Source organism: Bubalus bubalis, chromosome 4 (genome assembly GCF_019923935.1).
Source record: "Bubalus bubalis isolate 160015118507 breed Murrah chromosome 4, NDDB_SH_1, whole genome shotgun sequence".
Classification (NCBI taxonomy): Eukaryota; Metazoa; Chordata; class Mammalia; order Artiodactyla; family Bovidae; genus Bubalus; species Bubalus bubalis.
This window is the reverse complement of record NC_059160.1, coordinates 51,556,222-51,579,858: the sequence shown is the minus strand read 5'-3', so window position 1 is coordinate 51,579,858 and position 23,637 is coordinate 51,556,222. Positions and strand designations below refer to the sequence as shown.

General features: G+C 41.8%; 2 protein-coding genes across 2 annotated transcripts in view; one reads left to right on the top strand and one right to left on the bottom strand.

The window, feature by feature from the left end:
• The first annotated feature begins 879 nt into the window (after positions 1-879).
• NOPCHAP1 (NOP protein chaperone 1) lies at positions 880-10,440 on the top strand. The gene is made up of 4 exons (XM_006041181.4): positions 880-1,057; positions 3,179-3,265; positions 5,743-5,879; positions 8,703-10,440. Exons 1-4 carry the CDS (start codon positions 943-945, stop codon positions 8,940-8,942), a joined length of 579 nt encoding a protein of 192 aa, XP_006041243.1. The 5' UTR covers positions 880-942; the 3' UTR covers positions 8,943-10,440.
• Positions 10,441-14,079: 3,639 nt separating this feature from the next.
• Positions 14,080-23,637, bottom strand: part of ALDH1L2 (aldehyde dehydrogenase 1 family member L2) — a 60,923-nt gene continuing 51,365 nt past the window's right edge. Inside the window, exons 22-23 of the mRNA XM_044941405.2 lie at positions 21,414-21,613; positions 14,080-18,334 (exon numbers count right to left, since the gene is read on the bottom strand). Of these exons, the coding sequence (XP_044797340.2) occupies positions 18,279-18,334; positions 21,414-21,613 (256 nt within the window). The 3' untranslated portion in view covers positions 14,080-18,278. The remainder of the gene's footprint in view (positions 18,335-21,413; positions 21,614-23,637) is intronic.

Genomic DNA, 23,637 nt, shown 5'->3' with positions numbered 1-23,637 from the left:
TATATTTGCATATCTATGTTCACTGCCTCATTGTTCAGGGTACCCAGGAGGAAGCAACCCAAACACCTGCCAAGGGATGAAATGCATAAAGAAAGTGTGGTATATGCATGGAATGGAATACTAGTCAGTCTTTAAAAAGATGGGAATCCTATTACTTGCTACAACATGGATAAACTTTGAGAATACTATACTAAGTGAAATTTGCCAGTCAAGAAAAGACAAATTTTGTATGATTTCGCTTATATGAAATATCTGAAGTAGTTAAACTCACAGAAACAGAAATTAGAATGGTGGAGGCAGGATGCAATGGTGGGGGAGGGATGGGGGTGGGGCATTGCTCAATGAATATAGAGTTTCAGTTTTGCAAAAATTCTACAGATCTGTTACATAACAATGTAAATAGTTAACACTTCTGAACTATACCCATAAAAATAAGATTATGTGTTTTTTTTTTAAAGATTTCTTTTTGGTGTGGATCATTTTTAAAGTCTTTATTGAAATTGCTTTAATATTGCTTCTGTTTTATATTTTTATTTTTGTGGCTGGGAGGCATGTGGGATCTTAGCTCCCAGACCGGGAATCCAACCTATACCCCCTGAACTGAAAGTCCTAGTCTTAACCACTGGACCGTCAAAGTGTGTTCTATGTCACAGAGGTTTGAAGAGGAGGGCAGCCCCCATGGTGCGCTCTTCACTTTTAAATCCAGCCTTGCTAGCGCTTTCATCCAATCACAGGATCTCTAGAGCCTCCACCTACCTTTTCTACGGATAGGAATGGCCTCCTCACTCCGCTAGGTGCCGCCCTCGCCGCGGGCCTCCCTCGCCCTGCCCCTGGCCCCGCTCCTACGAGTTTCCTCCAATCGCAGTCCTGGCCCCGCCTCCTACCCCAGCCTTTTTCCTGCATCCGGGCTTGGAGAGGCCGCTGTGAAGATCAGCGAGCAGCATGGAGGTTTCCGGCGAATCCCAGTCCGGCCCAAGCTGTTCGTCTTCCTCCCGAGATGGCTCCGGGGTCTCGGTCTCCAAGGAGTTGCTGATGGCGGGGAGCGGCGGCCGCGGAGGTGACGAATGGGTGGGCGGCAGCGGCGTGGGGCGCGCACGTGCAGCTGGGGGAGGCGCTGCTGGAGCCGCGGGTCAGGGGCTACCTGCCTAGTTAGCCCCTGCACCGCCGAGGGACCCGGACATCCCCCCGGCTGCGGGGTTGGGGGACTGGCCGGCCTAGGTATGGGCATCCGGCCTCGAGCCCGAGGGTGGTTTGTGTTTTCATGTTTTAGGCACAGTGCTGAGTGCCCAGTGCTGAGCGCCGCAGCACGACCTTCCCCCGCCCCCCTCCCCCTCCTAAGGGGACGACCTTAGAATCAGGTCTGGGTTCCAGCAGTTGGCTAATAAGGGGAGCAGGTGAGTATTATGGATTGAGCACCTTCTCGCTGCAGATGCTCACAGAGCCACCCTTAGTGCGCTCTCTTAGTGCGCTGCTCTGGTAGAGGGAGACGCGTCCAGGAAACCCTCATAGGTTTTTAGACATCCTAATAGCTAAAAAAAAACTAGAGTTCGAATCCCAACCCCACGAGTAATTAGCTGTCGAACTCTTTTTGGAGGGGGGCAGTGTTTGAGGAGAATAAAATTCATTCGAGTGGGAGACGCTGTTAGAACAGTTGGCTGGCTCAAGGAAGAGCCGAACCACCCAGCTGTGAAACTTTTTTGTGGCTCAGTGTCCGACGTTTTGCGACCCCATGGACTGCAGCACTCCAGGCTTCCCTGTCCTTCACTATCTCCCAGAGTTTCCTGAAACTCATGTCCGTTGAGTCGATGATGCCATCCAACCATCTCATCCTCTGTCGCCCTCTTCTCCTCCTGCCCTGAGTCTTTCCCAGCATCAGGATCTTTCCCAGTGAGTCGGGCTCTTCACATCAGGTGGCCAAAATATTGGAGCTTCAACTTCAGCGTCAGTGCTTCCAATGAGTATTTCAGTGTTGATTTCCTTTAGGATTGACTGGTTTGATCTCCTTGCAGTCCAAGGGACTCTCAAGAGTCTTCAGCACCATAGTAGGAGAGTTGTTTACATCCCCAAAGCTTCAGTTTTTACATTTGGAAAATGGAAGTAGTAGTACCTATAGTGGTTTTTTTTTTTTTTTTTCCTGAGAAGAAGAATGAGTATAATGTCTTGGGCATATCCTCATTAAATATTAACTTGAAAAAAGATTCTTTGAGAATCCAGAGCATCCGAAGACATTATAATAATAGCTGAAGCTTCTTAGTGCCTACTCTGCCCCAGGAATTAATTCGCTAAATTTAATCCTCACAGCTTCCCTGTGTGGAGTTGGTTCTGTTAGGGCAGTTGTATAGATGAGGAAACTGAGACCTGGTGTATCACACAGATAAGTAACTTGTTGGAGATCATGTGGCTGGAAAGTGGCAAAACTGGGATTTGAATCCAATCGGTGTGGCCCCAGAGTCCATGCTCTTTTCACTAATCCAATTATTAGGTATAAGCTATTGATAGTAGTTAGGAGTGTTGAGCTGCTGCTTTGAGGGTGATCAGGATTTTTATGCCAGAGTGAAGAGATTTTCCAGGTGCGGGAACCGGGGTGCATAAAGCCTTGGGTTTTGAAAGTAAGTCCTGTTCTCTGTGCTCTGATGGGCTGGAGAGTTGGGTTAATTTGAGGAGCTGTGAAAAGGCTAAAGGGGTTCTCTTTAAAGGGCTGTTTTGTCTACATCAGACATCTTGACTGAAAGGGAACTTATTAGGCAGAGATGTTTTATAAATGAAGAAATTAATACTCAAAAAGTGTAGGTGATTTGCCCAATATAATGTAGCTGGTAAACCATTTCTGGTTTTACTTAACCCTTATGTATTCTGTACTGCTTCTTGCATTCTGTCATTGCCGACCTACATTTGTTGCTGGTAGATTTCTGGCCCAGAGAGGTGCAGTTTAGTGGGCATTTATTACCTGGCATTGGTGAGGCAGAGATGTAAGAGACAGGTTTAAAGGGAGGAGATCTGCAGAAAGAGCTAAAATGTTGTCATGGAACTTGGAATGTTCCTTTTTTTTTTTTTAATGTGTTAGAAAGTGAGGAAGGAACAGTCAAGACTTGAGGGTGGAGGGTGGTCTTGCAAAGTTTGCTCTTGGGCTCCTATTTCTTTATGCTGTAATAAAGGAAGTGTGTGTGTGTGTTTGCAGGTATATGGGACAGGTTGCTCATCAACTCCAAGCCTAATTCCAGAAAGAATTCTACTCTTCAAACAGTTCGGATAGAGAGGAGTCCCTGTAAGTACTCTTCCCTCTCTTCTCTTTCTCTCTCTCTCAAGAACCCTCTGTGATATGAAATTCTGCCTAATTAATCACTTATTTGTTGGGACAGTGTCTGCTTTTGTTGTCAGAGAGTCCATTCTAGCAAGTCTTACTTGGAAATTACATCATGAATTCAGTGCACAGGGATAAAATTTCTTGTATTATTCCCCTGCTTTAAGAGGGTGGGGCTTAAACCAGGCAGGAGACTCGGGTTTGATTCCTGGGTTGGGAAGATCCCCTGGAGACGGGGAGTGGCAACCCACTCCAGTATTCTTGCCTGGAGAATCTCATGGACAGAAGAGCCTGGCAGGCTACAGTCCTTGGGGTCACAAAGAGTCAGACACGACTGAGTGACTAACACTTAAGAAGGTAACCTTGCCCAGAAAAACTTGTGGGATGGATTTTTGGAAATCAAAATCAATTATTGTTAAACTCCATGGGGAATGTTTCCAGAGGTTACTGACTCCCAAATTTCACACACAGATGTGGGAAAACACCACCAGATTTGATTAAATTGGACAGTTACTTAAATGGTAAACGTTACTCATAACAGGGCCAGTTCTTTTTATTAATTACTCTGTGATATTGGTGTATCACATACTCTAAATATAGGTGAGTCAGACTTTGTTCAGATAGCATCATGTAACACTTAGCATTTGTGTAATTCCCTTTTAATGTTTAAAAGAAAATAAAGACAAGAATGAGTAAAAATGGTGTAAATGATACATGAGGTTATCATGTCTGTAAACTACAAAATCATGAGTAGTCGAGGGGAAGTTAACCATAATATGCATTAAATGTACAACAGCTGAAATGATTGCATGGTGGGTCCCCATTCAAATATAAGTTTTTGTGTAGACATAGGTTTATATTTTTGGAGTTTTATATTTTTACATATCTCTGAGTGGAATTTTAAGAATTTTTATTTTTTAGTATTTTGGCCGTGCCACCCATCATGTGGGATCTTAGTTCCCCAACTCGGGGTGGAACTGTCACCTCCCTGCATTGGAAGCATGGTGTTTCAGCCACTAGACCCCAAGGGAAGTCCCCAGAGTGTATTTTTTAATAGAGAAAAGATTGCCAAATTATTTTCCAAGTTGGGTATACCATCTGGAATCCTAGCAGTCCTGTTTCACAATTCAAGGCCATTTCTTGATCCTCACCTCCATTTTCTTCTTCCATGCTCTGAACATTTTAGTTCACTGTTACATGGCTGTATCAGTGACTTAAGTTCTGAGAGCTCATGATGTGCATGGTTATATGCTGGGCCTCTCTTGAGAGCTAACTCAATAAATGACATATCCCTGTTCTTTGTCTCCCCTGTGCTTAGCACTCACAGATGAGTAAACTGAGGTTTTGATTGGTTAAATTAAATGTATTAGATTCCTGTGGTTACACATGAATGAAACCCAGCTCCAATTGCCTTTAGCCAACTGACGTTGGCTCATTTTTTGGGGAAAAATACCCCCAGTGATTTCAGGTACATCTGCATCCAGGTGCTCAGCGTCATCTGGGATCTGCCACTCTATATCTCTTAGTTCTGCTTTCCTAGGTGTTGACTTTATCTAGAACCAGCTCTTCTCTGATGATGGGTGGTAGGTGGGCCAGTTTATCAGCAGCTCTAGGTTTACATTCAGCAACTCACCTAGTCATTAACTCTGGAAGAATGGACATCTTTCTCAACAGTCCAAAACAGAGTCCCAGGGTGATCTGTAATTGGCTTGCCAGATCACAGTGTCATGAGACCGAATCACAGTGTGGCCAAGGTTGTGGATTACATAGGCATGAACTGGGTAGGGACAGGAGTGACTAAGAGTGACAGAGCTTAAGAAAGTCATCATTATCAGAAGAAAGGGAAACAGATGTGGGCCTCATTAACATCCATTGCTTCATTAACCTGCCCCAGGTAACTCAGATAGTAAGACGTGGAACTGGGGTTCTCTGAAGAGCCTCAGCAGTCTGACCCCAAAGCCTTGGAGTCTCATGCATTTAACTATTAAGTCCAACTGCCTACTTAATCAGTTTACTGTCTGTTGAATGCCATTCTTCTAGGAATTTTCAGTTCTGGGCATATATGAAAACCAGAAAACATTGAGAAATAATTGCTGAATTGTACAGTCATACTGTTTTTCATGGACAGAGGAATTCCCCAGACAAGAATACTGGCATGGGTAACCATTCCCTTCTCCAGGAGATCTTCCTGACCCAGGGATCAAACCCGGGTCTCCTGCATGGCAGGCAGATTCTTTACTGTCTGAGCCACCAGGGAAGCCCACCATTTTAAGAATTCAGAAGAGAATGAAAAGTTTTAAAATAGAAGGAATTTGAATGCTTTTTTATTGAACTGTTGTTATTTCTGTCAAATTGAGAAGTGTTTTTGTAGAAATTCTAAATTTTTAAAGTTTGACTAAAGACTAACATAAATATTGATAAATGATATTTTCACTCCTTAGTATTGGACCAAGTACGGACCTTTCTCCCACAGATGGCTCAGGCAAACGAAAAGCTAAGAAAAGAAATGGCAGCTGCACCACCTGGTCATTTCAATATTGAAAATACTGATGAGACTCTTGGACAAGTTATTCAAATGGTAACTATGCCTTGTTTTCATTTCATAGTATAAAATAAGCAATATGTTTCATCACCTGAAAAAGAAAGAGAACTTTTAAATTTTAATTCCAAGTGTTATTTTCCTGTTTGCAAAGTCAGCTCATGTTTCCAGTACTGCATAGGTGCTCAGTCATTTGATTAAATGACCGAGTTATTTAATCCTAATAACCTCATAAGTCAGCAAGCTTCCCTGGGTGAAGTCTAGGAATTTAGTCATTCAGAATCATAGAAAGGCTTTTTCAACTCCAATAACACATGTGTTATCTAGAAGCATTTATATACTAAGTTTCCTGAGTTTTTTAAAATTTTCCCATTCAAGGCCCAAAAGAAGTAGTCAGAGTCTGATTCATTGAGAATGCAAAAATAAACAATGTGTATAACAGAAAAACTGCTTATATAACTCAGGTGTGAAAATTGTCTTTCACTTTGCTGCTGCTGCTGCTAAGTCGCTTCAGTTGTGTCCGACTATGTGTGACCCCATAGACGGCAGCCCGCCAGGCTCCCCTGTCCCTGGGATTCTCCAGGCAAGAACACTGGAGTGGGTTGCCATTTCCTCTCCAGTGCATGAAAGTGAAAAGTGAAAGTGAAGTCGCTCAGTCGTGTCCGACTCCTAGTGACCCCATGGACTGCAGCCTGCCAGGCTCCTCCTCCCATGGGATTTTCCAGGCAAGAGTACTGGAGTGGGGTGCCATTGCCTTCTCCAGGGAAGTCACTCAGTCGTGTCCAACCTTTCGCGACCCCATGGACTGCAGCCTACCAGGCTCCTCCGTCCATGGGATTTGCCAGGCAGGAGTACTGGAGTAGGGTGCCATTGCCTTCTCCAGTCTCTCACTTTGGGCTCCTCTTATTTCTGCACTGAAATCCCCTTTATAACACTCGTGTCTGGACAAATCTGACACCATTTTTAATAATCATATACCTGATCCATCAGCAGATATGGCAGCCCTGCATCTAGAGTACATCTCGAATCAAGCCACTCCTGCTCGGCACCCAGGACCCTCACTCTAGGTGATGACAGTCTCTCCTCTGGATTATCCCAGGAAGTTCCCAGCCAGGCTTTCTGCTTCCACTTTTTTCCCCCCAAAGCTTGTTCTTGACACATTGTATGTGGCCCCCAGTTTGGGAACCAGGGGGCTTCCCATCACATTTCTAATTAATTCAGAGTCCTTCATGGGCCAGTGTGATCCTGCCTCCATCTCTCCATTGACCATCTCTCCCACCAAGGACCCTCACTGATTGTACTCCAGCATCCGTCTCCTTGGCTCTGGCCCTTTTCCCTCTTTGTAAATCCCATCCCCAAATTCCTCCATCTTTCATCACTTGTCACCTCAATGGTTTTCTTTCTTCTTTTTTTCTTCTTTAACTTTTCACTGCCCTACACTGTGCTTTCTGAGTAATTGTTTATTGCCTTTAAAAAAAATACACTTATTTATTTGGCTGTACCAGCTCTTAGGCTTTTAGTTACAGCACGTGGGATTTAGTTCCCCAACCAGGGATCAAATTCAGGCCCTCTGCATTGGGAGCGTGGGCCCACTGGACCACCGGAAAACCTGTTTCTTAACTAAAACAGAGGTCAGCAGCCATTATATGTAGGGGGCCAGATAGTAAATAACGTTAGGCTTTGTGGACCATGCTGTCTCCATTAATGACTGTCTATTTCTGCCATTTCCATGTGAAGACAGCTGTGTGTGTGTGTGCGCTCGTTAAGTCGCTTCAGTTGTGTCCAACTCTTTGTGACCCTATGGACTATAGCCTGCCAGGCTCCTCTGTCCATGGGATTCTCCAGGCAAGAATACTAAAGTGGGTTGCCATGCCCTCCTCCAGGGGATCTTCCCGACCGAGGGATTGAACCCACATCTCTTATGTCCACCTGCATTAGCAGGCAGGTTCTTTACCACCAGCGCCACCTGTGAAGCCCCAAAGACAGCTGTAGATGATACGTAATGAGTAGGCATGTTTTATATACTTTTTATAGAATCCAAAATTTGAATTTCATACAATTTTTGCATTTCATGAAATACTATTCTTTTGTTGTTTTGTTTTTTTCCTACCACTCAAAATGTAAAAGCATTCTTACTTCATGAGCTGCATGAAAACAGGCAGGGGGCTGGGTTTGCCCTGCCCGCCATGGTTTGCCACCTCCTGCTCAAAAACATAAGTTCCACCAAGGCAGGGATTTTGTTGTTGTTGTTGTTGAGATTCTAATGTGGTGCCCGGTTAATGTTGGTATTTGTTAATATTTGTTGAGTGAGTTTTGTTGAATAGATTCAGCTATATAGAATTCAGTTGTGAGGAACTTTTTAGACTTGTAATAAAAGTAGATCCTTAGGCCAGACTCTGGCAACTGAAAGAATAATGCTGCTGCTGCTGCTGCTGCTGCTGCTAAGTCGCTTCAGTCGTGTCCGACTCTGTGCAACCCCATAGACGTCTGGCAGCCCACCAGGCTCCCCTGTCCCTGGGATTCTCCAGGCAAGAACACTGGAGTGGGTTGCCATTTCCTTCTCCAGTGCATGAAAGTGAAAAGTGAAAGTGAAGTCGCTCAGTCGTGTCCGACTCTCAGCAACCCCATGGACTGCAGCCCACCAGGCTCCTCCATCCATGGGATTTTCCAGGCAAGAGTACCGGAGTGGGGTGCCATTGCCTTCTCCGGAAAGAATAATAGTATTGTATTAAAAACATTTCCTGTCTTGTGTGCTTCAGTATTTGTGCTAAGTGTTGGTCATTCCCAAAGTTGTTTTTGTAACTTTTTAGGGAACTGCCCCAAAATAAATCTCCCACATGGTGTGTATTTTTTTTCTTTCAGGACGTGGCCTTGTTTGAGATGAATCAGTCTCATTCGAAAGAAGAGGACAGTTCGGAAGAGAATTCACAAGACAGTTCAGAGGAAAGTTCAGAACCTGAGGATGAAGACGACAGCACCTCTTCCGAAGGGGAAGTCACCATAGATAATATTAAGCTTCCTCATTCAGAAGACGGAAAAGGCAAGATAGAGGTTCTGGACAGTCCTGCTAGTGAAAACAAAGAAAAACAGGGAAATAAGTGATCTGAGAAACAGGTGATAGATGCCTGCTAATTAAATGGCAACCCACTCCAGTATTCTTGCCTGGAGAATCCCATGGACGGAGGAGCCTGGTAGGCTAGTCCACGGGGTCGCAAAGAGTCGGACATGACTGAGCAACTTCATTTCACTTGACTTCAATTCTATGGAAAAGAGTGTGACTCACTAGTTGTTTTGCCTTTCAGATACCTATGGTGCTTTTTTGCAATATTGAATATATTTTGTTTCATGGAGAAACAGAAGCTGGCTTTTAAAGAGCTGGAAGAGATAGCATTTGGGTATCCTCTAAGAGCACACTGTATTTGATTTCATGCTAAAGAAATTGCGTTTAGAAAGCTTAATTTTATGTATGGTAATGAGTGAGTTTGTTGGCATCCTTCATAGCATAGACTTCAGAAATCTCAAACTTATTTTAAGGTAAAAATACATGTCACCTGTTTGTTTTTACTTTAAATTGTCCACTTGGATAAAACAACCTAGGTTGGTTTTTTTTTTTTTAAGTTGTTATAAAGTCAGACTTATTTATTATCAAAATGGGGTCAATGAGGGAGAAATCTTTTAAAGAAGTTTTTTACAAAGAAAATAATTACTTACATTTAGCCACCCTCAGACATACCTACTTTCATTAAAAAAAAAAAATTCCTTTCCAATTTGAGCGGGAAAACTGGTGTTCTGATTTAATCACTGGTTTAAACTGGATTAAACTGGTTTAATCACTGTCTATGACTCTGTAGCCCCTTATTACATACTAATATGTAGAATTTTTATATTTCTCCCTTGCCATGGCTGTCTCATATAATACAATTAGGTGTGCTATACAGGTAAAGAAGTCATCTAAGTTCAGTTCTCTGAATTGTATGTAGAATTTACGTTTTTGGTTTTGTTTTTCTTTTTCTCATAAAGCAATGTTTTTGTTTGTTTCAACTATTGAAATTATTCATCACAGTTGCCCAGTTTTGAAATCTGTTCATTGTAGAGAATAGGGACACCCCAAGAAAAATAGGGCACAGTACATAAAAAGATAGTAATTGGTTTTCTCTTTCAAAAGACAAAATGATCCTACTTTGGGGTCTCCTTTCTGCCTTATTCTTGACCTTATTAAACTTGTTTGGGTTCTTATTTGCCATAGAACTGGATTTGCTCAGGATGTAAACTAGAGAATTTAGAGGAGTGTCTCCAAGTGCATTGAGCTGATGGGACTTTGTTCCCTAATGTTTTAGGGGTTTTTTTTAAACTGTTTTTTTCTTACTCCTCACCTTTTCCTTATGAATACTCTGAAGATTATTCTCAAGGTTCTTTCTGGTATTTCCCATTGGAAATTGGAACCCAGGCTGTGCCTTAAAAGTATGCAGAGTGAACAGATCTGGAAACCAGATTTCTCAGCTAGAAAAGATACTATGTTATGCCTGGTAGCACCAAACACAGCTGTGATGAATTATTGGTGTAAATATGTATTTAAATAAATTAACAAATATTTAAATAATGTCTTCTACCAGCTAATATTTATGCCACATTGTGGGAAGAATTGCATTTGTCTGGTTCACTCCTTAGCATGGTGCATGGTACACAGTAGGCACTGAATGATGTAGATAAATGAATCAACAGGTATATGGGGATGTACAGGGCATTTTAAGCCATGGTATCCATGGGGATATGAAGGTGTAAGTTCACCAGAAATGCATACCTAAGTGGTAGACTGGTCAGTGTAAGAGACTAGTCAGTGTAGAATTACATACTAGTATGTAGAATTTTAATATTTCTCCCCTTCCATGGCTATCTCATATAATACAACTAAGTGTTCTATACAGTTAAAGAAGTCACCTAAATTCAGTTCTCTGGACATTCTTATGACATTGGAGGAAAAAAAGAAATCTAATATGTGATAGGGTTGTCCTTTTCAGTTCAGTTCAGTCGCTCAGTCGTGTCCAACTCCTTGCGACCCCATGAATCGCAGCACGCCAGGCCTCCCTGTCCATCACCAACTCCCGGAGTTCACCCAAACCCATGTCCATCGAGTTGGTGATGCCATCCAGCCATCTCATCCTCTGTCGTCCCCTTCTCCTCCTGCCCCCAATCCCTCCCAGCATCCGAGTCTTTTCCAATGAGTCAACTCTTCGCATCAGGTGGCCAAAGTATTGGAGTTTCAGCTTCAACATCAGTCCTTCCAATGAACACCCAGGAGTGTTTTCCTTTAGGATGGACTGGTTGGATCTCCTTGCAGTCCAAGGGACTCTCAAGAGTCTTCTCCAACACCACAGTTCAAAAGCATCAATTCTTCGGTGCTCAGTTTTCTTCACTGTCCAACTCTCACATCCATACATGACCACCGGAAAAACCATAGCCTTGACTAGACGGGACCTTTGTTGGCAAAGTAATGTCTCTGCTTTTGAATATGCTGTCTAGGTTGGTCATAACTTTCCTTCCAATAGTTAAGTGTAAATTTGATCCATTATTTAATACACAGTGTCAGGGATGGCTGTTTTTAAACAAAGTTAGAATCTAGGCTCATACCATCTACTAAAGTCAAGGGACAAATTGGGAAAAATATTTGCAATAAAAGGCAAAGAATGAGTGTTATTAGTATAAAATGGGCTCTTACAAATTAGTAAAAAAAAAAAAAAAAAAGGACTAATAATCTCAGTAGTGAGATGTGAGCAGATAATTCACAGGGAAAAAATGCTCAGTCCCATTTTTCAAAGAAATGCAAATAAAACCAAGGTTATACTTTTTTACCTGTTGAAGTGGCAGATGAAACAACAGCTAGTACTTAACTAGTACTTAACCTTTTTGTATGCCTGCCACTATTCTGAGTGTTTTGTGAGTTACCACCACTCTCACACACAGAAAAATTTATCGAGTTACACATTTAACATGTGTACTTTATGTATGTTATACCTTAATGAAAACTGTTTTGTTTGTAAGCAGCTTGCTCTACAGTCTCTTGGAAACTGAGTCACTGTCATGCTTTGGTTGGTCTGACCCTGTGCATTCTCTGCCTGATTCTTAGGTGTAAGGTGATGGCTGCCATTTGAACAGTCTTGTTCCTGCTAAGGCTGCTGAAATGTTCTCTTTAACCTTGTGTGTTATCTTTTTATGGCTCTTTGACAGTCATAAACTGGGTAATTAGGTTTAATGGTCTTGGAAGCAAAAATATTCTTAATGAATCTCCTCTATCCTCATAATACTTTGTGCATCAAATATGGTATTTATAAAAAAAAAAAAACAAAAAACTGCCTTGCCAAGTAGTTTGTATTCCTGTGCCTGAATCCACTGCTGTGGCAGAAAAGACAAGAAGAGATTGAGTCTTTCATTTGTATTTCTCTCAGTGCCTGGCATGGTGCCTTTCACTCGGAATGTACAATAAATGTTCATGAAAAAAAAATTTTTTTTTCCTCTTGACTCCAATAAAGTAATACATCTTAAACATCAGTGGTCACCAGTCCTGAAGAAAGACAGGTTTACTACTATCTTTTGTCTAACTGATTAGTAGACTTTTCCCCCAAGTTTAATGTTGTCATCTTTGTGGGTGACTCCCCACCGTATGGGCTTCCCTGGTGGCTCAGACAGTAAAGAATCTGTCTGCAATGCAGGAGACCTGGGTTCGATCCCTGGGTTGGAAAGATCCCCTGGAGAAAGGAACGGTAACCCACGCCAGTATTCTTGCCTGGAGAATTCCATGGGCAGAGGAACCTGGCAGGCTACTGTCCATGGAGTCACAAAGAGTTGGATACAACTGAGTGATACTTTCACTTTCTCCACCATTTGTTCATGGAAAATCCTGGTAGTGATTGGTTTGGGTGATGGGTATGTGACAACCTTCACAAAGTGGCACAAGCCAAGTCTTGTAATCCTGGTAGTGATTGGTTTGGGTGATGGGTATGTGACAACCTTCACAAAGTGGCACAAGCCAAGTCTTGTTAGTAGACATTCTGGAAAGAAAAGGATTTCTTATTCCGAAGAAGGAGGCACATAAAAAAATGGCTCCTTCTTTGGAACCATGGATATCTTGTGGTTGGATATGGCTCTTGCCACTCTGACCTAGTGGGCATATCTGGAACCACAGTCAACACGCCAAGGAGAGCACAGAGAAGCAAGGAACATCACTGAATTATTGCATCAAATAACTTGACAAAGCTGTCACTGGATTTCTAGTTTTGTGACAGTGAATTTCTTTTTTATTAAAAAAAAAAAAAAAAAGGCCACTACCTTATGAGATACTCTTATACCTACTTCACAGATTTAAAGAAAAAAGTGGCAGGGAGACACTAAGCAAAAATTTTAAAGCCTCCCAATAAGTAAGTGGTGGAGAGACTTCCCTGGTGGTCCAATGGCTGACTGTTCTTCCAGTGCAGGGCGCCCGGGTTCAATCCCTGGTCCAGGAATAGATTGCACATTCCGCAACTAAGACCCCATGCAACTTACGTGGTGGAGCCACATTTTCAATTCAGTCAGCCCCACGCTGCCATTATGGGTCTGCCAGTCACAAAGCCACAAGCATAGGCTCTGAAGCAGGATCGATCCCAGCCCAGCCACTTACCTTAGTTTTTCCATTTGTAAAATGGGAATAATAGTATCTCCCTTATGTGGTTTTAGTATTAATAAGAAACGAATGACTTAATACCGATCACGTGCTTAGAACAGTGTTTGGTAAGTGTGAGGTGTTATGCTATAAGAAAAATACAGTGGTGGCAAAAATGTGGAGAAACTGTTGGCAAGATTGCTATATCCTTTTAATCAGAGATTACACCTCTAGGAATTTATTCTAATTAAGCAAATACAGTTTTGTTCACAAATTTCTGTATAAGATTGATTGCGGGGACCTCCCTGGTGGTCCAGTGGTTAAGAATCTGCCTTGCAGTACAGGGGACTGGGGTTCAATCCCTGGTCAGGGAACTAAGATTCCACATGCCTCGGAGCAACTAAGCCCGTGTGCTGCACCTACTGAGCCCACATACTGCAACTAGAGAGTCCATGTGCTGAGACAAAATATCCTGCATGCTGGGATCAACTAAGACCCAGTGCAGCCAAATAAATATTTTTTGGAAAAAAAAAAGATTGATTGCAGTGTTTAAAACAGTCAAAAAGCAAATATAAATGTCCAACAATAAGAGAACAAGTTGAATTAAAGCCAGTGAACATATGTAGAGGTATTTATTGACATAGAAAGATGGTTACATATTTTTAATTGAAAAAAGCAGATAAAGTTATGTACAGTATATACTAGTTCTAAAAAAAGTATATTCATAGAAAAAAATCTGGAACAATTTCAGATATCATCTGGTTATTTGTGGAGAGTGGCGGAGTCTTACCTTCTCATTTTATTATTTTTACAAGATAAGGTGTGACTTAATCATTAAAAGTCCACTTAGGTATTATTTGCATAATAGTAATAATCATAATAATTCATCCTTTCAATCATGTTCATGTCTGATAACCTACTTCTAGACCAGGTTCCCTTGAGAGCTTCTGTTTTCTTAAAAAGGCAGGTATAGGGAAACCCAATTTGTTTCCTTGCCCTGTCTCTTGACGTTTCCACAAAAGCTCTCACAGTTCATGTTCCACTCAGTTTAGCTTTGAGTTTGACAAATATTTAACACATGCCTACTATTCATTATCCAGGGTCTGATTTGGTTATGGGCAACAACGGGATCTTAGCTTGGTTAAAAGACTTTCAGCTTCATTGCTTGAGTACCTGCTCTGCCACCTAATAGCTGTTTGATCTGGGCAGGTTACTTAACCTCCTTCATTTGAAAACAAATATTTATTGAACTCCTCCTATGTGTTAGACACTGGAGATACAGCATTGAACAAAAGCCCCTGTTCACAAAGCTTCAGTTCTAATGGGAAGAGATGGATGATTAATAACCATGTGGTGGTAAGTGCTGCAAAAACAATGCAGGAGAAGGCAAACGACAAAATGAGAGGACAAATGAGGTGTGGATGTGGGAATCTTATGTGCTATTTTAGGAAGAGTGATCAGCGAATGGACCTCCACTGAGATGATGTTTGAGCAGAGACCTGGAGATGAGGCAACCTGTTGGGAGGTGGCATGTGGGGCAAGTTTCAAAAAGAGGCAGTGGTGTACTGGCTCTAGCCCACACTTGTTCTAATCACACACATCTCTTCCCAATTCTGTGTTCAGTGAAGTTTGTACCTTGAAAGCAGCCAGTATGAGAGCATTTATACACAGAAATCAGAAAATGCTACAAGTCAGAATTTTTTTTTTGATTTTTTTCCCCAGAGAGCCACTTGTTAAATATTTACCAGCACACTGTTGGGAAGAAGGAGCAGTAAGTGCAAAGGCCCTGCACTTAGGAGTTAGGAGTGTGCTTGATCAGTTTGAGGAACATCAAGGCAGCCAGGGTGGCTAAACAGAATGAGAGGGTAGATGGTAGGAGATGAGGTTAGAGGTAGCCAGGAACAAAGTTGATAGGACTTTGCAGGCATGGTAAGTGGTAGACTTTATTGTAAGTGAAATGGGCTCCATTAGGAGGTTTTGTGCAGAGGAGTGACACATTCTGACTCAGGGTTTGAACCACACAGGGAGGGATCAGGAAGGCCAGTCAGGAAACGCAATAACCTCTTGGTGGGGTGGAGCCAGTAAAAAGAGCGCCTTGATTTATTCATCTTTTCAGATGTGAAGTTTAAGTAAGTTGGCTTAGCATAGTGACTAGAATACAGCAGCCCCTACATAAGTGATAGCTGTTATTATTGACAGATGCCAATCCTGGGAGTGGGGAAGGGGTTCTCAAATCTAATTAGGAAGACCAATCATTCCAATACCACGTGGAAAGAACTGTGTTCCAGACAAAGTATAGAGGAGAGATACTTAAAACCAAGTTGGGCACAGGAAAGGCCAGGAATGGTGTTTGAACAAAAGGGCAGCACTAGGAAATGGAATTGGAAGGAAAATAGAACGTTTAAAAGTGTCCACACCTCCTTAACTCCCCAGTTAGGGGAACAAATCACAGCTTTATCCTTTAGCAAAATAATCAGTGATGTGAAGAAATAGTGATAAATTACTCAGTATGTTAATTAAATTACCTAGTAGGCTGTGTATCATCATATTCTCATTCAAATTCACTTGTCATTTTATAAATTCCATGTAGCCTTTGACTCTGGTCAGCAATCGGATATAAAAACTCAAGCCACTAAGAACTTCAAAACTCACTATGGAAAAATGAGTTCTTAATCTGGAGCTCAAGCATGGGTTTTAGGAGGTCTGTGAATTTCTTGAAGATATTTGCAGAATTAGGTGTGCAGGTGTGAGTTTTGGACAGGGGGATCCATAGCTTTTATCAGATTCTCAAAAGAGGTTTATGACCCTCCCCCAAAAGATTAAAAGCACTGCTACTGAGATTAATATTAGAAGGTAAAAGTCAGTCTAAAATAAATGGGCATGTTTTTGTTTGCCATTTCATCTATCAGTAAAATATTCAGTAAAGTGATATTTTAAATCACATGAAATCAGTAAAAACACTGCATTTAAAACGTGGTTCCTTTATAATAAGAACTTTGTCATTTTATTCAAATATGAACTGTCAGTTTGGACCCTGTTGGGTCCAAATTTAGAATTTTACCTGTGCCAGCTTGCTTACAGGCAAAATTTGCTCTATTGATCATGCCAGGATCATACCTAATAGTCTTCCTTTTGAAAGTTTTCTGCCCCTGATTTTGTTATTATTGTTTATTGATTAACAATTCCCTGCACTCTTCTTGGTTAAACTGCTGAGTTCCAAAGTAGTAAGTAATCCCTAAGGGCTTCTTTAAAGCCAGAGAGATAGGAATGTTTACTGAAATTTTACTTTAAAAAGAGAATTAATGGAAATTAATTGCTCTGACAAACTTCTAGAGACTCTTCAAGTCGGGATCTCACCTTCTGCTAGTCACACTTGGACTACCTACCCACCTATTTTTGTCTGACATCAGGCAATTATGAAGTGCTTCATGAGTTGTAATAATTCCTCTTTCTTGAGCACAGAGAATGATCTAGACACCTTGTTGAGTGCATTATGTATATAATCCCATTGAATCCTTACAACACCTAATGAGATAGGAACTTTATCCCTATTTTATAGATTCCACCTCTCAGCTTTATATTGATATATTAGGTAACCAATCTGCCCTTTATTGAGTATTTACCATGAACAAAGCCCAGTGCAAGGTGCTTTACTAAGATTATTGCATTGAATCCTCACCTCATCATAAGGTTCCTGAGGGAGGCATTACTGTCCCCATTTTACATACAAGGAAACTGAGGCTTGGAGAAATTGCATCGGTTTTCCCAAGTCACATAGTAAGATGGTATGATATGAACCAAGATCAGCCTCCAAAAACTACTTACTTAATAATATATCATACTGTAAAATTCACTTGAAAAGCTGTTGAAAAGAATTTCAACTATTTGGGGTCAAAGATCATGTCATTAAACTTTGTGTACTCCTCAGGACATAATATAGCACCTCGTACTTAGTAGGTACTCAAGAACTGTTTATGAGCTGGTCCCTTATCACAGTGGGTTGAAAAATAGAACATCAAAGGCATAAAGATGTATCTTATTTCCGAAAGAAAATAAAAAAAACTTCCTTCACTTGCCTTGGGGGATATACTGTTTCTTGAGAGCAAAATAATAGGGGAAGAAAGAATGGGGCAAATGGAGGAAGTGGTATTGACATGTATATGCTACCATGTGTGAAACAGATAGCCGGTGAGAAGTTGGTATATAGCACAGAAGCCCAGCTTGTGCCCTCTGATGACCTAGATGGGTGGGATGAGGGAAAGGGAGGGAGGCTCAAGAGGGAGGTGATAAATGTATAATTATGGCTGATTTGCCTTGTTCTGTGGCAGAAACCAATACTATATTGTACAGCAATTATCCTCCAATTAAAAAATATATTTAAAAGATTACAGAAAATCTTTTTAATAACCCCCACATGCCTGGTTCATAGGTTAAAACCTTACCTATTATACAAAGGTTCCCAACTTTCTGTACTATAACTGCATCATATTGATGTTTGCAAAACGAACAACCTTGATTAGGATTAGTCTTGGTGGGGGAAAAAAAGCAGCTCAATATTTTAGAAATACGTGTGGTATACAACATAGTCAAAACCCAACATCATTTTAAGGTATAAAAGGGATATTAGAAAACACTCAGGCACAGGTGTAAATGCTTAGACATGTGGCTACACCCTCCTCACGGTCCTTGTGCGTGTTTTTCGGCTGGCGGCTGGCACCTCTGTCCTCGGCACAGCCAGGCTTCTTCATCGGGAGAGCTGAAGAGTGGTGGGCCCGCGAGGAGTTCCTGAGGATGGCACTGCTCTAGTACTCCAACGTCACAGACTTGGTTTTGAGGTATTCGTTTAGAGCTTCCTCGCCTAGGAAAGAGAAAAGCAGTTGATGGACCGTGTTCACAGGTGTTTGTGATGGCACCAGGTGTAGAGTATCAGTCACGGAGCAAGAGAGTGGGGCTGAGACAGTGCTTCTCAAACGTTCAATTTCATGTGGATCACCTGATCTTATGACACTGTAGCGTCTGATTGGATTAAGTCCAGCAGAGGCCCCAAGGTTATAAGTGAAAGTTGCTCAGTCGTGTCTGACTCTCCAACCCCATGGACCATAGCCCACCAGGCTTCTCTGTCCCTGGGGATTCTCCAGGCAAGAATACTGGAGTGGGTTGCCATGCCATCCTCCAGGGGATCTTCTCAGCCCAGGAATTAAAACCTACGTCTCCTGCATTGCAGGCAGATTCATTACCCTCTGAGCCACCAGGGAATCCCTGTATGCTTCTAGAAAGTGAAAGAAAGTGAAGTCGCTCAGTTGTGTCCGACTCTTTGCGACCCCATGGACCGTAACCTACCAGGCTCTTCTGTAATGGGATTTTTCAGGCAAGAGTACTGGAGTGGGTTGCCATTTCCTTCTCCATGGGATCTTCCCAACCCAGTGATCGAACCTGGGTCTCCCACATTGCAGGCAGATACTTTACCATCTGAGCCACCAGCGAAGCCATATGCTTCTAACCATTCCCCAAATGCTGATGCTCATGGTCTACACTTTGAGGATAAGGGCTTAGACCAGCTATCAGGCCTTCTAAGGACCACACTGTTGACTTATCAACCTCTACCCAAAACCCTTCTCCCTTATGTCCTGGCTTGATGACAAATCTTCATCTCTCTTCCTCGCCATTTAAGCTGAACAAAAGTGTCCTTCCAATTACATTAAATGTAATTATATTAAATGCAGTTAATGCATTAAATCCAATTACAATAAATGCAGAATAGAGTGAAGTTTGAGATCATTTTGTTTCATTTTGTTAGAGAAAAGAGAAATGTATTTTTCCTGACTTACATAGTGTGTTAAAGACACAGAAGGCATGCATGTGTGCATGTAGTTACTATAGTCGTGTCTGACTCCTAGCAACCCCATGGACTGTAGCCTGCCAGGCTCCTCTGTCCATGGGATTCCCCAGGCAAGAGTACTGGAGTGGGTTGCCATGCCCTCCTCCAGGGGATCTTCCCGACCCAGGGATTGAACCTGGGCCACTTGTGTCTCCTGCATTGTAGGTGGTTTCTTTTCCCACTGAGGCACCTGGTAAATCCACAGAAGGCATATCCAGGCAAAAAATAGGTCTGCCATTTTGTTTCTGTGCCGTTCCTGTTTTGAGCTTCCGCAATCATCGATTTCTACAGCAGTTAAGGGGCATGAATACCATGAGTGAAACTAATGAGTATATGATTCTGGAGTTAAGCTTAAACTCGGGGTTCTTACTGTTAAATTAGAATCACCTTAGGGAACTTTTACAATTCCTGATCCCAGGTCACACCTCAGACCAGTTAAATCAGCATCTTTGCATTTTCTTCTTTTTTAAAGCTCCCAGGTGATTCTAATCCAGTGTGCAGCTGGGAACCATTGAGCTGAGGGAGTTTCAAATTCAGAGAGGAAGAAACTGTTAAGACAAAGTCTACTGTGTTATAATAAAACAGACAAATCGATCATTCTCTATCAAAAGACAAATGGAACACTATTGCCTTCCTGATAATGCTAACACTATTGCTTCCTGATAATAATTTCCCTAAGAAAATCTCCCCCTGTAGTTTAGATCCAGGGATGAAAGCCAGATTGAAGACATGAAAAAAAAAAAAAAAGAATTTAACTTCAACTCAATGGAATTTAAAATGGGAGTCACTCTTATTGTTGCAAATAAATTGTCAAATATCATTAGGAAAAAGAAGATGTAAAAATACCCCAAATTAACCAAGCAGACTGTAATTTTGGTAAATCACAAACATTTCAACTTTTGAAACAACATGCCAGACTGACTGTGAGGGGTGAGGACATGGGCTACACAGCTGGAAGACTTCGCTTTGCAGTCTTTTTGTCCATGGCTGGCTGACTGACTTTGGGCAAGTTACCCAATCTCTCTGAGTGCCATTTTCCTCATCTGTAAAATAAAGATAATAATAGCCTGGGTTCCCATGGCTGGGACTTCCCTGGTGGCTCAGTGGTAAAGAATCTACCTGCCAATGCAGGAGATTCGGGTTCAATCCCTTGATCAGAAAGATCCCTTGGAGAAGAAAATGGCAACCTACTTCAGTATCCTTGCCTGGGAAATCCCATGGGCAAAGGAGCCTGGCATGCTATAGTCCATGGGGTCACAAGGAGTTGGACACAATTTAGCAACTGGATAGCAATGCTCCCGTGGCTATTGTGAGGGCTGCTCATATGCTCTTATAGGCCTGGTATATATTTAGTTTTCAAAATAAGCTATTACTGGAAATGTGATAATGTTGCTGCCCACTGTAAATTGCGTTTTTGGGGGCTTTCTGCAAACTCTACATCTGAGCTCCCAGAGGCCCAGAAAACTCTGCCAGCTTCAGTGTTGACTCTGAAAGACTGCCAAGTGGCTCAGAGACAGCATACATTCTTGGAGCTAGCTGGTTGTTGCCTTCTACCCATTTTCCTTTCTTGGTTCCACTTGGTCCCATGACATCTAAACCAAGTTCATGCTGAATGTCAGGTTAAAAGAAACAACCGAACATATTTTAGCTAAATTGTCAGTGTTTTCTTTTCGATAGGAATCTTCTTTTTTAAAAGGAAGCCCTTTTCCATACAATTTGTGTTCTTTTCTATATGTATGTTGTGTTCAATAAAATGTTTAACCATTGATATGTGGCAGCCTGGGATGGGAGGGGAGTTTGGGGAGAATGGATATGTGTATATGTGTGGCTGAGTCCCTTTGCTGTCCACGTGAAATTATCAATATTGTTAATCAGCTATACTCCAAATAAAATAAAAAGTTTTTAAAAAATGTTTAACATTGAAAGAAAAATCAATGCCCTTGAAACCCCAGATCAACCACCACGTGGGAAATGCCCTTTAAAGCAATATACAAGTGTTGGACAAAGCACGAAGCGGGCTTTTTGTGATGTGCAGTAGAAAGGTAAGGCATATTCATACCTAAGTCTTTTCCAAACCCAGACTGCTTAAATCCACCGAAAGGAGCAGCCACATCCGTCTTGTTGTAGGTGTTAATAAAAACAGTTCCTGCTTCTAGTTTTTCACTCACATACATGGCTTTATTTATGTCTCTTGTAAAAACTCCTGAGGCCAAGCCATATTCTGTATTATTTGCTCGCTGCAACACTCCATCGACGTCCCTATAAGATGTTTTTAGGAAGACATAAAACCTCATTAAATGTAAAAGCAAAACACTTTCATTTTATGTTCTAATATTTTTCCCCTCTGTGTTAGAAACAGGAAAACATTACTGCCAGTGTGCTTACATTTTTATAAATGAAATATTCCAGGCTTACACCAAAAGAAACGCCCAATGAGATATTACAACCCTAGTATTGTATTTTTTCACATATATCATGTGACACCCTTTAAAATCTGAGCTGAAGTCATCTTTTCAATCTTCTTCATTGGTTTTCCTTCATGACTACCCCATTTGTCTTTCCCCTGAGTTCCATATATAGATATTATATATTCTCAGAGCACCCTCTCAGTCCCTCCATCTATTCAGATTTTACATGCACAGTTCAAGGGCTCATTCCATGCCTCACCCTGAAGCCTTCTCAGATCCCATCGGTGCTACCGCTTAGGCGGTAGAGTGGAGTGGCCCTGTGAGAAGGCTCAGCAGCCAGACTGCCTGGGTGACCTTTGGGCCAATGACCCCATCTCCCCCAGCTTTTCTGTATTCTTGTGAAAAAATGGAAATAGTAATAATAGCACCTGTCTGTTGTCATAAGGATTAAATGAGCCAATAGTGTCTGGAACAAAGGAAATGCTCAGTGAAAGTCAGCTATAATCGGGTAGCCCACGTTCCTCCAACTCAGTCACCTTCCGACTAGACAGGAAGTTCCCCGAGGAAAGAGAGAACATGTCATTTTTCTTTATACTAGGATGTGGCAACATCAAATGTGAACTCAATTAATAGGCTAATCCCATAAAAGGATAGTAAAATCATTCCTTAAATGGGTCTGGTGACTTCCCTGCCTTTTGTCTCAGTATGTGTGCGTGGCCAAGTCAGGGCAGACATGAACCCACTCATGTCTCTGCTTGTTCCAGTTCCCATGTGCCTGCCATACTGTATCTCATTTTTATGAGTGTCATCCTAATGTTAAAAAAACCCCAAAAAACATGAAATTTCTACAACATGGCCAGTAAATGCAAGCCAAGATTTCATCTGGGGATCTGGCAAAGAAACGGGATTTCTGTTCCAAAGCTGGAAGAAAAATTAGTTGTGCTGAATTCTTTGAAGAGACAACAAAGGCTTGAATGTGGTGCCTCCCCTAGGGATTTTCAAAGGTCATCTTGTCTCTATCCAATTTTCAACTTTCATGAGAAATGTGGAATCTCACTTGGAGTGGACTAGGCTCTGCTAAAACTCTCACACTTGATGCGCTGCACTTGTTCGCACTGAAGATATTCATAGTTTGGACTAAAGCTGAAAGATGGCTGGATGCCAATGCCCACTGAGGACTGCTGAGATCACACAGCTTCATAGCACACCTTGTCCACTTTTAGAGTAATAACAGTGATTGCAAATTCACCAACAGCAAACACATTTAAATCTTCAGTTCAGTCGCTCAGTCATGCCTGGCTCTTTGCCACCCCATGGACTGCAGCACACCAGGCTTCCCTGTCCATCACCAACAATGACCCCAAAACATAGATACTATTAATAACTAGCCCAACTTCACAAATAGATAAACTTTACAAATAGAGAAACTTAATAGAGGAATTATGCTAGTAACCCAAGTCCACAGGGGTGGTCAGTGCAGACTCCACCCACTGCATTTCCCACCTACACCCTCTTGGGTTAACTGCCTGTCTCTTTGTCTGTCTCCCCTATTAGATGGTGACCTCCTTGAGGATAGGATCTGTGATTTATGTAGGCTTACATTCTCTAAACCTGGCTTCTAATATCTGCATGGTTAATACAACGACTATCATATAGGGGAATTTATAATTAGGAAAAGAGGGTTAAAAGAGCATCTTTCGATCAGTATGTCAAAATGTTACTACAATTTAGTGTCCCCAAAGTTCTCTTACAATCTGTCAAAGACCAAGAAGCCCTTCTGAACTGGGTATTCTGTTTTTTACCACCTTCTCATTGGTTAAAGGAAAACTAAAGCCAGAATTATAAAGAACTGTGTGCAGTATACCAGAGAGTCTA

What these genes read in the sequence shown, in the direction of transcription:
- NOPCHAP1 (XM_006041181.4), top strand. Translation starts at nt 943, where the DNA reads ATGGAGGTTTCCGGCGAATCCCAGTCCGGCCCAAGCTGTTCGTCTTCC. An exon ending in TCGGATAGAGAGGAGTCCCT is followed by an intron (nt 3,266 to 5,742) that starts GTAAGTACTCTT and finishes TTCACTCCTTAG; the next exon opens with TATTGGACCAAGTACGGACC. An exon ending in TTGGACAAGTTATTCAAATG is followed by an intron (nt 5,880 to 8,702) that starts GTAACTATGCCT and finishes TTTTTCTTTCAG; the next exon opens with GACGTGGCCTTGTTTGAGAT.